Source organism: Coregonus lavaretus (assembly GCF_964263955.1).
Source record: "Coregonus lavaretus genome assembly, chromosome: 5".
Classification (NCBI taxonomy): domain Eukaryota; kingdom Metazoa; phylum Chordata; class Actinopteri; order Salmoniformes; family Salmonidae; genus Coregonus; species Coregonus lavaretus.
Window position 1 is genome coordinate 74,671,490 of NC_139992.1, and position 13,185 is coordinate 74,684,674.

At 42.5% G+C, this 13,185-nt stretch overlaps 1 protein-coding gene across 11 annotated transcripts in view; it reads right to left on the reverse strand.

Moving 5' to 3' along the window:
• Nucleotides 1–13,185, reverse strand: part of usp9 (ubiquitin specific peptidase 9) — a 110,122-nt gene that overhangs the window by 73,275 nt on the left and 23,662 nt on the right. For all 11 annotated transcript variants that reach the window (XM_084162711.1, XM_084162719.1, XM_084162717.1 and 8 more), the window contains exon 5: nucleotides 7,390–7,502. In XM_084162711.1, coding sequence (XP_084018837.1) covers nucleotides 7,390–7,502 — 113 coding nt within the window. The remainder of the gene's footprint in view (nucleotides 1–7,389; nucleotides 7,503–13,185) is intronic.

Below are 13,185 nucleotides of genomic sequence, written 5' to 3' on the forward strand. Positions count from 1 at the left end.
TAAACACCATGGGACCACGCAGCCGTCATACCGCTCAGGAAGGAGACGCGTTCTGTCTCCTAGAGATGAACGTACTTTGGTGCGAAAAGTGCAAATCAATCCCAGAGCAACAGCAAAGGACCTTGTAAAAGATGCTGGAGGAAACAGGCACAAAGGTATCTATATCCACAGTAAAACAAGTCCTATATCGACATAACCTGAAAGTCCACTCAGCAAGGAAGAAGCCACTGCTCCAAAACCGCCATAAAAAAGTCAGACTACAGTTTGCAACTGCACATGGGGACAAAGACTGTACTTTTTGGAGAAATGTCCTCTGGTCTGATGAAACAAAAATTGAACTGTTTGGCCATAATGACCATCGTTATGTTTGGAGGAAAAAGGGGGTGGCTTGCAAGCCGAAGAACACCATCCCAACCGTGAAGCACGGGGGTGGCAGCATCATGCTGTGGGGGTGCTTTACTGCAGGAGGGACTGGTGCACTTCACAAAATAGATGGCATCATGAGGAAGGAAAATTATGTGGATATATTGAAGCAACATCTCAAGACATCAGTCAGGAAGTTAAAGCTTGGTCGCAAATGGGTTTTCCAAATGGACAATGACCCCAAGCATACTTCCAAAGTTGTGACAAAATGGCTTAAGGACAACAAAGTCAAGGTATTGGAGTGGCCAACACAAAGCCCTGACCTCAATCCTATAGAACATTTGTGGGCAGAACTGAAAAGGCATGTGCGAGCAAGGAGGCCTACAAACCTGACTGTCAGGAGGAATGGGCCAAAATTCACCCAACTTATTGTGGGAAGCTTGTGGAAGGCTACCCAAAACATTTGACCCAAGTTAAACAATTTAAAAGGCAATGTTACCTAATACTAATTCAGTGCATGTAAACTTCTGACCCTCTGGGAATGTGATGAAAGAAATAAAAGCTAAAATAAAATCTCTCTACTATTATTCTGACATTTCACATTCTTAAAATAACGTGGTGATCCTAACTGACCTAGACAGGGAATTTGTACTAGGATTAAATGTCAGGAATTGTGAAAAACTGAGTTTAAATGTATTTGGCTAAGGTGTATGTAAACTTCCGACTTCAACTGTAAGTAGTAATAGTATTCCTGATACAGAGAACATTTTGATAAAGCCTTGATGAAGTGTAGTCTTGTGCCCAGACAAAACCCCTACTATAGCCCCTAACCCTTCAGTCTTTGCAGACCTGTAGGAATCAGATAGGTGTCAGCAATATGGTGACGGCTCCACATAGCCTGGTTGACACTAGTTACCACAGCCACAAATTCAAAGTTGGTTACATCAAAGAAATTCATGAAAACAAGAATTCGCTCTTTGGACTTAATTTAAGGTTAGGGTTCAGCATAAGGTTAGCAGCAGGGGTTGGAACCGGTTTAAATAACAGAAAACCGGAGACATTGTTTTAGAGGAAAGGAAATAGAACCGAGAACATTACACAGATCATTACACAGGTGCACCTTGTGCTGGGGACAAAAGGCCACTCTAAAATGTTTCGTTTTGTCACATAACACAATGCCACAGATGTCTCAAGTTTTGAGCGAGTGTGCAATTGGCATGCTGACTGCAGGAATATCCTCCAGAGCTGTTGCCAGAAAATGTAATGTACATTTCTCTACCATTTCTTTCAATTGACTGATTTCCTTATATGAACTAACTTAGTAAAATCTGTGAAATTGTTGCATGTTGCGTTTATATTTTTGTTCAGTATAGTTTCTTGTTTTTCAACATTACCTACTGCATGCGTTGTGGGAATAAGGCTTGACCTTGCTTGAAGCTGTGAAAGAGCTCCAAAGAGCACATGGACCAAGTCAATACCCTCCACATCTACGTGATATATAGTTGATACACACATCTGTAATATTTAAACATGTCTGTCAATTAACAATTATGTTTACCTGAAGCTTCTTCAAAGCCTGTACAAAGCAATAGATCTGAGGTTTGCTGAGGGGCTAGTGACACCACGAGCAGAAGACATGGCAGTCCTTTGACTCTTCCTCCTGTCAACCACTATGCTAGTCCCAGATCTGTTTGTGCTGTCTGGCCAACGTCAGCAGGACCTCAAAAACAGACCTGGGATCAGGCTAGTCAAGCACCAATGCACTTTGAGAAATTGGGTTGGTATAGAACTGTGTCCACTCATTGAAAGTGTAGTGTTGGAGTCAAAAGTAACATGGACACAAAAGTAACTTTTTAAAAACTTTTTAAAAAACAACTAAATCTAGCAAAACTAAATTAGTTGTCACTCATGTTTTTACGATGACAATTTGAAATACAGTAGACACTGCCCAAATTGCATGTGGAAACATATTGTGCACTTTGATTTGGGAGTTCAAAACATGATCGCTCTTTCATCTGAATTGCCCGACTGTAAGTCGCTCTGGATAAGAGCGTCTGCTAAATGACTAAAATGTAAATGTAAATGTAACAGAAGTGATCTCTAGTGTTCCGGAAGATAACCATTATTTAAAAAGCATGAGAACCGGTTAATAACCATTGAGGTTTTTTTCCACCACCCCCCCCAAAAATACAAAAACCCATCAAAGTGCCTTTGCAAAGCACTCACTCTGTCACTCAGAAACTTCTCCTTCAAGTGTCTGCCTGCCAGCATGATTTCTAGGTTAAGGATACTATAGTTATCACGTTTCACATTGGATTTATTAAAATTTTACATTTTTACATTTTAGTCATTTAGCAGACGCTCTTATCCAGAGCATCTTACAGTTAGTGAGAGCATACATTTTCATACTTAACAAAAAAACGTTAAGACGTGTTTTGAATTCTGGTGTCGCTGCACACACCACCTTGTTAGCTAGCTCTGGTCCAGGGCATTGAGCTAGCCTCGGTGATGAGTCAACTATCAGACGTTCAGATGTCCTCCATATTAGCCGCTCCTCCTTAGTTACAGTTGAAGTCGGAAGTTTACATACACCTTAGCCAAATACATTTCATCTCAGTTTTACACAATTCCTGACATTTAATCATAGTAAAAATGTCCTGTCTTAGGTCAGTTAGGATCACCACTTTATTTTAAGAATGTAAAATATCAGAATAATAGTAGAGAGTGATTTATTTCAGCTTTTATTTCTTTCAATACATTCCCAGAGGGTCAGAAGTTGACATACACTCAATTAGTATTTGGTAGCATTGCCTTCAAATTGTTTAACTTATTTCAGGTAGCCTTCCACAAGCTTCCCACAATAAGTTGGGTGAATTGTGGCCCATTCCTCCTGACAGAGCTGGTGTAACTGAGTTAGGTTTGTAGGCCTCCTTGCTCGCACACGCTTTTTCAGTTCTGCCCACAAATGTTCTATAGGATTGAGGTCAGGGCTTTGTGATGGCCACTCCAATACCTTGACTTTGTTGTCCTTAAGCCATTTTGCCACAACTTTGGAAGTATGCTTGGGGTCATTGTCCATTTGGAAGACCCATTTGCGACCAAGCTTTAACTTCCTGACGGATGTCTTGAGATGTTGCTTCAATATTATCCACATAATTTTCCTTCTTCATGACGCCATCGATTTTGTGAAGTGCACCAGTCCCTCCTGCAGCAAAGCACCCCCACAGCATGATGCTGCCACCCCCATGCTTCACGGTTGGGATGGTGTTCTTCGTCTTGCAAGCCTTCCCCTTTTTCCTCCAAACATAACGATGGTCATTATGGCCAACCAGTTCAATTTTTGTTTCATCAGACCAGAGGACATTTCTCCAAAAAGTACGATCTTTGTCCCATGTGCAGTTGCAAACCATAGTCTGGCTTTTTTATGGCGGTTTTGGAGCAGTGGCTTCTTCCTTGCTGAGCGGCCTTTCAGGTTATGTTGATATAGGACTCATTTTACTGTGGATATAGATGCAGTGAGGGAAAAAAGTATTTGATCCCCTGCTGATTTTGTACGTTTGCCCACTGACAAAGACATGATCAGTCTATAATTTTAATGGTAGGTTTATTTGAACAGTGAGAGACAGAATAACAACAAAAACATCCAGAAAAACGCATGTCAAAAATGTTATGAATTGATTTGCAATGAGAGAAATAAGTATTTGACCCCTCTGCAAAACATGACTTAGTACTTGGTGGCAAAACCCTTGTTGGCAATCACAGAGGTCAGACGTTTCTTGTAGTTGGCCACCAGGTTTGAACACATCTCAGGAGGGATTTCGTCCCACTCCTCTTTGCAGATCTTCTCCAGGTCATTAAGGTTTCGAGGCTGACGTTTGGCAACTCGAACCTTCAGCTCCCTCCACAGATTTTCATTGGGGTTAAGGTCTGGAGACTGGCTAGGCCACTCCAGGACCTTAATGTGCTTCTTCTTGAGCTACTCCTTTGTTGCCTTGGCCGTGTGATTTGGGTCATTGTCATGATGGAATACCCATCCACGACCCATTTTCAATGCCCTGGCTGAGGGAAGGAGGTTCTCACCCAAGATTTGACGGTACATGGCCCCGTCCATCGTCCTTTTGATACGGTGAAGTTGTCCTGTCCCCTTAGCAGAAAAACACCCCCAAAGCATAATGTTTCCACCTCCATGTTTGACGGTGGGGATAGTGTTCTTGGGGTCATAGGCAGCATTCCTCCTCCTCCAAACACGGTGAGTTGAGTTGATGCCAAAGAGCGCAATTTTGGTCTCATCTGACCACAACACTTTCACCCAGTTCTCCTCTGAATCATTCAGATGTTCATTGGCAAACTTCAGATGGGCCTGTATATGTGCTTTCTTGAGCAGGGGGACCTTGAGGGCGCTGCACGATTTCAGTCCTTCACGGCGTAGTGTGTTACCAATTGTTTTCTTGGTGACTATGGTCCCAGCTGCCTTGAGATCATTGACAAGACCCTCCTGTGTAGTTCTGGGCTGATTCCTCACCGTTCTCATGATCATTGCAACTCCACGAGGTGAGATCTTGCATGGAGCCCCAGGCCGAGGGAGATTGACAGTTCTTTTGTGTTTCTTCATTTGCGAATAATCGCACCAACTGTTGTCACCTTCTCACCAAGCTGCTTGGCGATGGTCTTGTAGCCCATTCCAGCCTTGTGTAGGTCTACAATCTTGTCCCTGACATCCTTGGAGAGCTCTCTGGTCTTGGCCATGGTGGAGAGTTTGGAATCTGATTGATTGATTGCTTCTGTGGACAGGTGTCTTTTATACAGGTAACAAGCTGAGATTAGGAGCACTCCCTTTAAGAGTGTGCTCCTAATCTCAGCTCGTTACCTGTATAAAAGACACCTGGGAGCCAGAAATCTTTCTGATTGAGAGGGGGTCAAATACTTATTTCCCTCATTAAAATGCAAATCAATTTATAACATTTTTGACATGCATCTTTCTGGATTTTTTTGTTGTTATTCTGTCTCTCACTGTTCAAATAAATATACCATTAAAATTACAGACTGATCATTTCTTTGTCAGTGGGCAAACGTACAAAATCAGCAGGGGATCAAATACTTTTTTCCCCTCACTGTACTTTTGTACCGGTTTCCACCAGCATCTTCACAAGGTCCTTTGCTGTTGTTCTGGGATTGATTTGCACTTTTCGCACCAAAGTACGTTTATCTCTAGGAGACAGAACGCATCTCCTTCCTGAGCGGTATGACGGCTGCTTGGTCCCATAGTGTTTATACTTGCGTACTATTGTTTGTACAGATGAACGTGGTACCTTCAGGCATTTGGAAATTGCTCCCAAGGATGAACCAGACTTGTGGAGGTCTACCATTTTTTTTCTGAAGTCTTGGATGTCAAACAAAGAGGCACTGAATTTGAAGGTAGGCCTTGAAATACATCCACAGGTACACCTCCAATTGACTCAAATGATGTCAATTAGCCTATCAGAAGCATCTAAAGCCATGACATCCTTTTCTGGAATTTTCCAAGCTGTTTAAAGGCACAGTCAACTTAGTGTATGTAAACTTCTGACCCACTGGAATTGTGATACAGTGAATTATAAGTGAAATAATCTATCTAAACAATTGTTGGAAAAATTACTTGTGTCATGCAAAGTAGATGTCCTAACCGACTTGCCAAAACAATAGTTTGTTAACAAGACATTTGTGGAGTGGTTGAAAAACTAGTTTTAATGACTCCCACCTAAGTGTATATAAACCTCCAACTTCAACTGTATGTAGCTAGTATTATGTAATTGATAGGCCTACTACTAATATCCTAAAAACATTATAATGCACGTTATATCATGATGCCCAGTGCTTCAAGACAAGCCAAGCCTCCATGTCATGTCCATCTCGATCTCTCCCACAACAAAATGTCAGTCAGATCTCGCGCCCTACACTGTCCATCAAGCATGTAAACTAGCTTGCCCGGTCCATAGCAAGCTGCTCTATCCGCAGTGATTGATGGAGTTACTTAATGAGCTAAATGCAAAAACTATGTTGATTTCACTGGTTAAAAAAGGAACAGAAAGGAACGATATAAACCGGTCCTTTTTTTCGTTTGAACCGGTTCAGAACTTTATAATGCTGGTATGAACAGTGGAACAGAACAAAAAAAGTAGTGGTCCTGTTCAGAACGAAACAATTGGGAAATCATTTCTGTTCCAACCCCTGGTTAGCAGTGTGGTTAGGTTTAAAATCAGATTTTAAGAAGAGAGATTATAGAAATAGGCAGGGTTTAGACATAATTATTACGTTGTGGCTGTGGTAACAAGTGACGACCACATAGCCTAGCTGAGAGCTTAGGGGGAGCTTCCTCCATATTGCTTAAAACTATCCAGTTCCATCAAACTATGTATATTGTCTAGTTTGATATCATATCCACCCTACCCCTGACTTTTCTCAGATCTGAAATGAGCTCCACCTTCCCCTTTGATATTGTACTCAGTCAATGTTACAGAGTTAAACAAAACAGCCAAACCAAAGCCCCCTCCTCCAATAAAAAGAGCCTTGATCACCCCTGGCATTCTCTCTGTTCATTTTACCTTCTTTCCAGCTCAGGGGACCAGATAGCAAACTGTGTTTATCGACAAGACTGAGGCAGAGGAACATAAACCAACTGCTTTGCTTTCAACAGAGAAGGACAGAAAATAAATTGATCGGATCTCAACAGCAGGGTGCTTCTGGTGTCGTCACTCCCCTTAGCAAGGCCCTGTTTGAATACATCTTCAGAAATGCATCCTTCCCTCCTTGAGTTAATCACAATTAACACAATTGGATTCAACACAATTGGATTGGTCAAAAAACTGGATCTCCACTGGATAGGTTTCACCAATCCAATCGTGACAAATGAGTGATTAACCTAAGGAAGGGACTGGGGAGGAAGGGTTTTCAAAGTATTGAAGAGGACCCATGACTTCTTGAAAAACAGTGACCATTGTTCTTGAGAGCACTATCCTGATTAAATTAAATACAATAAAGACGACTCACATGGATCTCAAACTTCCACCCGCTGACGGCCTCATCCGTAAGAATCTTGGTGAAGGAGATGGTCAGGCCATCTCTGAAAAACCTCTGGCACGCCTCACACTTCACATCAAGTCCTAAACAGAGAGAAAATAATTAGGTGCATGGAGATATTGTACTCCCACATCAGTGAAGGCTCCTCAGAGGAGGAAGGGGAGGACCATCCTCCTCAGTGAATTTCATAAAAATTTAAATTGTTAAAAACTATACTAAAATATATTCACGTCACCAAATAATTGATTAAAACACACTGTTTTGCAATGAAGGTCTACAGTAGCCTCAACAGCACTCTGTAAGGTAGCACCATGGTGTAGCCGGAAGACAGCTAGTTTCCATCCTCCTCTGGGTACATTGACTTCAATACAAAACGTAGGAGGTTCATGGTTCTCACCCCCTTCCATAGACTTACACAATAATTACGACAACTTCCGGAGGACGTCCTTCAACCAATCAGAGCTCTTGCAGCATGAACTGACATGTTGTCCACCCAATCAAAGGATCAGAGAATTAATATAGTACTGAAAGCATAAGCTACAGCTAGCTAGCACTGCGGTGCATAAAATGTGGTGAGTAGTTGACTCACTATGAGAGAGAGACAATATTTGAACAGTTTCGAAAAAAATAGTTTCTTTAAAAATGGAGAAGCAAGAGAGAAAGCGAGAGCAACTAGCTATATTTCTGTATATATTTTTTTCCCCTTTCACTTAGCTAGCGAATGCAGATCAGGGGTGGGCAAACCTTTTCGCTCAAGGGCCACATTTAGTTTTTGAAACCAAGTGAATGGCCACATACTATATGCATGACAAAACATGTGAAGCCTTTATTCATTTTCACATTGACACTCAACTACTAGTGTACTGTAGGTGTAAATATGTTTGCAGAACAATTCTACCCTTGTACCATCTCTACCCTTGTTTTTTGTGAACACATTTTCACAAAATTGATATAATTTATATCACAGACAGTCAAACACACACACAGATCCTGCATCTCTACCCTTGTAAAGTACAATCAAACTTAGTCACAATATGGTCTGCTAAATGGCATATTATATTATTATTAAAAATAGATATATTACATGACTGGAGACATGCAAAATGTAACAGCAGAGGTGTACAAAAAATAGCTATTCTAAAATTTGAGTGAAACATATGGTAAGAGCATCCGTTTCATTTGGAAAGGTCTAATTTTGAAAGCATATTAAGGAACAATTCTCATCTCCATTGTGAGACATATTTACAGTTATCCAATCACCTCAGCCCAAATCTGACTGATTAGTTATTACCTGTATTCAAGTGCATTGCTGGATAATTCTCACTACAGTTTTTATTTAACCAGGTAAGCCAGTTGAGAACAAGTTCTCATTTACAACTGCGACCTGGCCAAGCAAAGCAGTGCGATAAAAACAACAACACAGAGTTACATATGGGGTAAAACAAAACATAAAGTCAAAAATACAACAGAAAATATATATACAGTGTGTGCAAATGTAGCAAGTTATGGAGGTAAGGCAATAAATAGGCTATAGTGCAAAATAATTACAATTAGTATTAACAATGGAATGCTAGATGTGCAAGAGATTATGTGCAAATAGAGATACTGGGGTGCAAAAGAGCAAAATAAATAACAATATAGGGATGAGGTAGTTGGGTGGGCTAATTTCAGATGGGCTGTGTACAGGTGCAGTGATCGGTAAGGTGCTCTGACAACTGATGCTTAAAGTTAGTGAGGGAGATAACAGTCTCCAGCTTCAGAGATTTTTGCAATTCGTTCCAGTCATTGGCAGCAGAGAACTGGAAGGAATGGCGGCCAAAGGAGGTGTTGGCTTTGGGGATGACCAGTGAGATATACCTGCTGGAGCTGCTATGGTGCTATGGTGACCAACGAGCTAAGATAAGGCGGGGATTTGCCTAGCAGTGATTTATAGATGGCCTGGAGCCAGTGGGTTTTGACGACGAACATGTAGTGAGGACCAGCCAACAAGAGCGTACAGGTCAAAGTGGTGGGTAGTGTATGGGGCTTTGGAGACAAAATGGATGGCACTGTGATAGACTACATCCAATTTGCTGAGTAGAGTGTTGGAGGCTATTTTGTAAATGACATCGCCGAAGTCAAGGATCGGTAGGATAGTCAGATTTACGAGGGCATTTTTGGCAGCATGAGTGAAGGAGGCTTTGTTGAGAAATAGGAAGCCGATTCTAGATTTAACTTTGGATTGGAGATTCTTAATGTGAGTCTGGAAGGAGAGTTTACAGTCTAACCAGACACCTAGGTATTTGTAGTTGTCCACATACTCTAGGTCAGACCCGTCGAGAGTAGTGATTCTAGTCGGGTGGGCGGGTGCCAGCAGCGTTCGATTGAAGAGCATGCATTTAGTTTTACTAGTGTTTAAGAGCAGTTGGAGGCTACTGAAGGAGTGTTGTATGGCATTGAAGCTCGTTTGGAGGTTTGTTAACACAGTGTCCAATGAAGGGCCAGATGTATACAAAATGGTGTCGTCTGCGTAGAGGTGGATCTGAGAGTCACCAGCAGCAAGAGCGACATCATTGATATACACGGAGAAAAGAGTCGGCCCAATAATTGAACCCTGTGGCACCCCCATAGGTCTCTGAGAAGAAGTTGGTGAACCAGGCGAGGCAGTCATTTGAGAAACCAAGGCTATTTAGTCTGCCAATAAGAATGCGGTGGTTGACAGAGTCGAAAGGCTTGGCCAGGTCGATGAAGACGGCTGCACAGTACTGTCTATTATCGATCGCGGTTATAATATCGTTTAGGACCTTGAGTGTGGCTGAGGTGCACCCATGACCAGCTCGGAAACCGGATTGCATAGCGGAGAAGGTACGGTGGGATTCTAAATGGTCGGTGATCTGTTTGTTAACTTGGCTTTCAAAAACGTTCGAAAGGCAGGGCAGGATGGATATAGGTCTGTAACAGTTTGGATCTAGAGTGTCACCCCCCTTTGAAGAGGGGGATGACCGCGGCAGCTTTGGGGTTCTCAGACGTTACGAAAGAGAGGTTGAACAGGTTGAAATGCTTGTTGAAATTCTCGATTATTGTAGATTTATCGGTGGTAATAGTGTTTCCTAGCCTCAGTGCAGTGGGCAGCTGGGAGGAAGTGCTCTTATTCTCCATGGACTTTACAGTGTCTCAAAACTTTTTGGAGTTAGTGCTACAGGATGCACATTTCTGTTTGAAAAAGTTAGCCTTTGCTTTCCTAACTGCTTGTGTATATTGGTTCCTAACTTCCCTGAAAAAAAATCACATTGTATGATTTTTAAGTAATTAATTTGCATTTGATTGCATGACATAAGTATTTGATACATCAGAAAAGCAGAACTTAATATTTGGTACAGAAACCTTTGTTTGGATTTACAGAGATCATACGTTTCCTGTAGGTCTTGACCAGGTTTGCACACACTGCAGCAGGGATTTTGGCCCACTCCTCCATACAGACCTTCTCCAGATCCTTCAGGTTTCGGGGCTGTCGCTGGGCAATACGGACTTTCAGCTACCTCCAAAGATTTTATATTGGGTTCAGGTCTGGAGACTGGCTAGGCCACTCCAGGACCTTGAGATGCTTCTTATGGAGCCACTCCTTAGTTGCCCTGGCTGTGTGTTTCAGGATGTTGTCATGCTGTAAAACCCAGCCACAACCCATCTTCAATGCGCTTACTGAGGGAAGGAGGTTGTTGGCCAAGATCTAGCGATACATGGCCCCATCCATCCTCCCCTCAATACGGTGCAGTCGTCCTGTCCCCTCTGCAGAAAAGCATCCCCAAAGAATGATGTTTCCACCTCCATGCTTCACGGTTGGGATGGTGTTCTTGGGGTTGTCCTTCTTCCTCCAAACACGGCGAGTGGAGTTTAGACCAAAAAGCTCTATTTTTGTCTCATCAGACCACATGACCTTCTCCCATTCCTCCTCTGGATCATCCAGATGGTCATTGGCAAACTTCAGACGGGCCTGGACATGCGCTGGCTTGAACAGGGGGACCTTGCGTGCGCTGCAGGATTTTAATCCATGACGGCGTAGTGTGTTACTAATGGTTTTCTTTGAGACTGTGGTCCCAGCTCTCTTCAGGTCATTGACCAGGTCCTGCCGTGTAGTTCTGGGCTGATCCCTCACCTTCCTCATGATCATTGATGCCCCACGAGGTGAGATCTTGCATGGAGCCCCAGACCGAGGGTGATTGACCGTCATCTTGAACTTCTTCCATTTTCTAATAATTGCGCCAACAGTTGTTGCCTTCTCACCAAGCTGCTTGCCTATTGTCCTGTAGCCCATCCCAGCCTTGTGCAGATCTACAATTGTATCCCTGATGTCCTTACACAGCTCTCTGGTCTTGGCCATTGTGGAGAGGTTGGAGTCTGTTTGATTGAGTGTGTGGACAGGTGTCTTTTATACAGGTAACGAGTTCAAACAGGTGCAGTTAATACAGGTAATGAGTGGAGAACAGGAGGGCTTCTTAAAGAAAAACTAACAGGTCTGTGAGAGACGGAATTCTTACTGGTTGGTAGGTGATCAAATACTTATGTCATGCAATAAAATGCAAATTAATTACTTAAAAATCATACAATGTGATTTTCTGGATTTTTGTTTTAGATTCCGTCTCTCACAGTTGAAGTGTACCTATGATAAAAATTACAGACCTCTACATGCTTTGTAAGTAGGAAAACCTGCAAAATCGGCAGTGTATCAAATACCACACTGTATGTGGACCCGAATAAAACAAGCATCCTTTGGGCGTGCTTTTTAATGTTTGGAAACTTTGTTTCATTCAGTGAGCCATAGAACTGGTCTATTGTTGCTGTTTTGTACTTCTCCTTCAAAGCACTGTCACATTGGATGTCGATGAGCTCCAATTATATGTCTGGTGGTGCTTTCTCACTGTCGAAAGACAGGGGGCATGATACAAGCTCCAGCTCAGTCTTGGTGAAGTCTGAGAAGCGGCGGGAAAACTCAGCATGCAGGTCGATCAAAGTGCTACTGTATGTCTCAGTGCGGCACTGCGATGTGGGCGCGTTCAGTGCAGCCAGTGTCGGAAAATGAGCGAGAGACCGGCTGCTCATTTGTCTGGAGAACAACATAAGTTCGGCCTTCAATGCTTTCACGTTGGAATACAGTTCATGCACAAAAACACAATTTCCCTGCAGTTTCACATTTCGATCGTTCAGATGCCCCAATATGTCCACACCCAAAGCAAAGTCGCCCAGCCAGTCTGTGTCTTTCAACTCTGAGAAGTCTTCCGCTTTACCAACCGTATCAAGGAACATACCCATCTCACCTCTCAGTTCCCACACACGGCGAAATACTTTTCCCAGGCTTAGCCAACGCACATTTGAATGGTACAACTAGTCCTGGTGCTCTGCCTCTGTGTTATTGAGCAGCTGAATGAACCGACGATGGCTAAGCCCCTTTGACCGTATAAAGTTTGACAACATTTTCCAGCTTTAACACACTTTTAGCATGCTTGCTTGAAAAATGACGATTGAGATCATATTCCTTAAAAACGGCAACACTTTCTTGGCATATCAGACATACCACCTTATGTCCAATATTAGTAAAAGTATTTTGCTGTCCATTCTTCTTTAAACCCATTACATTCAGAGTCCACTTTTCTCATTTTCGTAGCATTCATTTTTCACGTCAAAAGTCGTCAAGCAATGAAGTGGCTATGATGACTGAGCGCATTCTGAATCTGACTGTAGGCCCAAATACAGAGCGCGCTGCCAGGCTACAGCGCTTTCTATTGGAGGTTG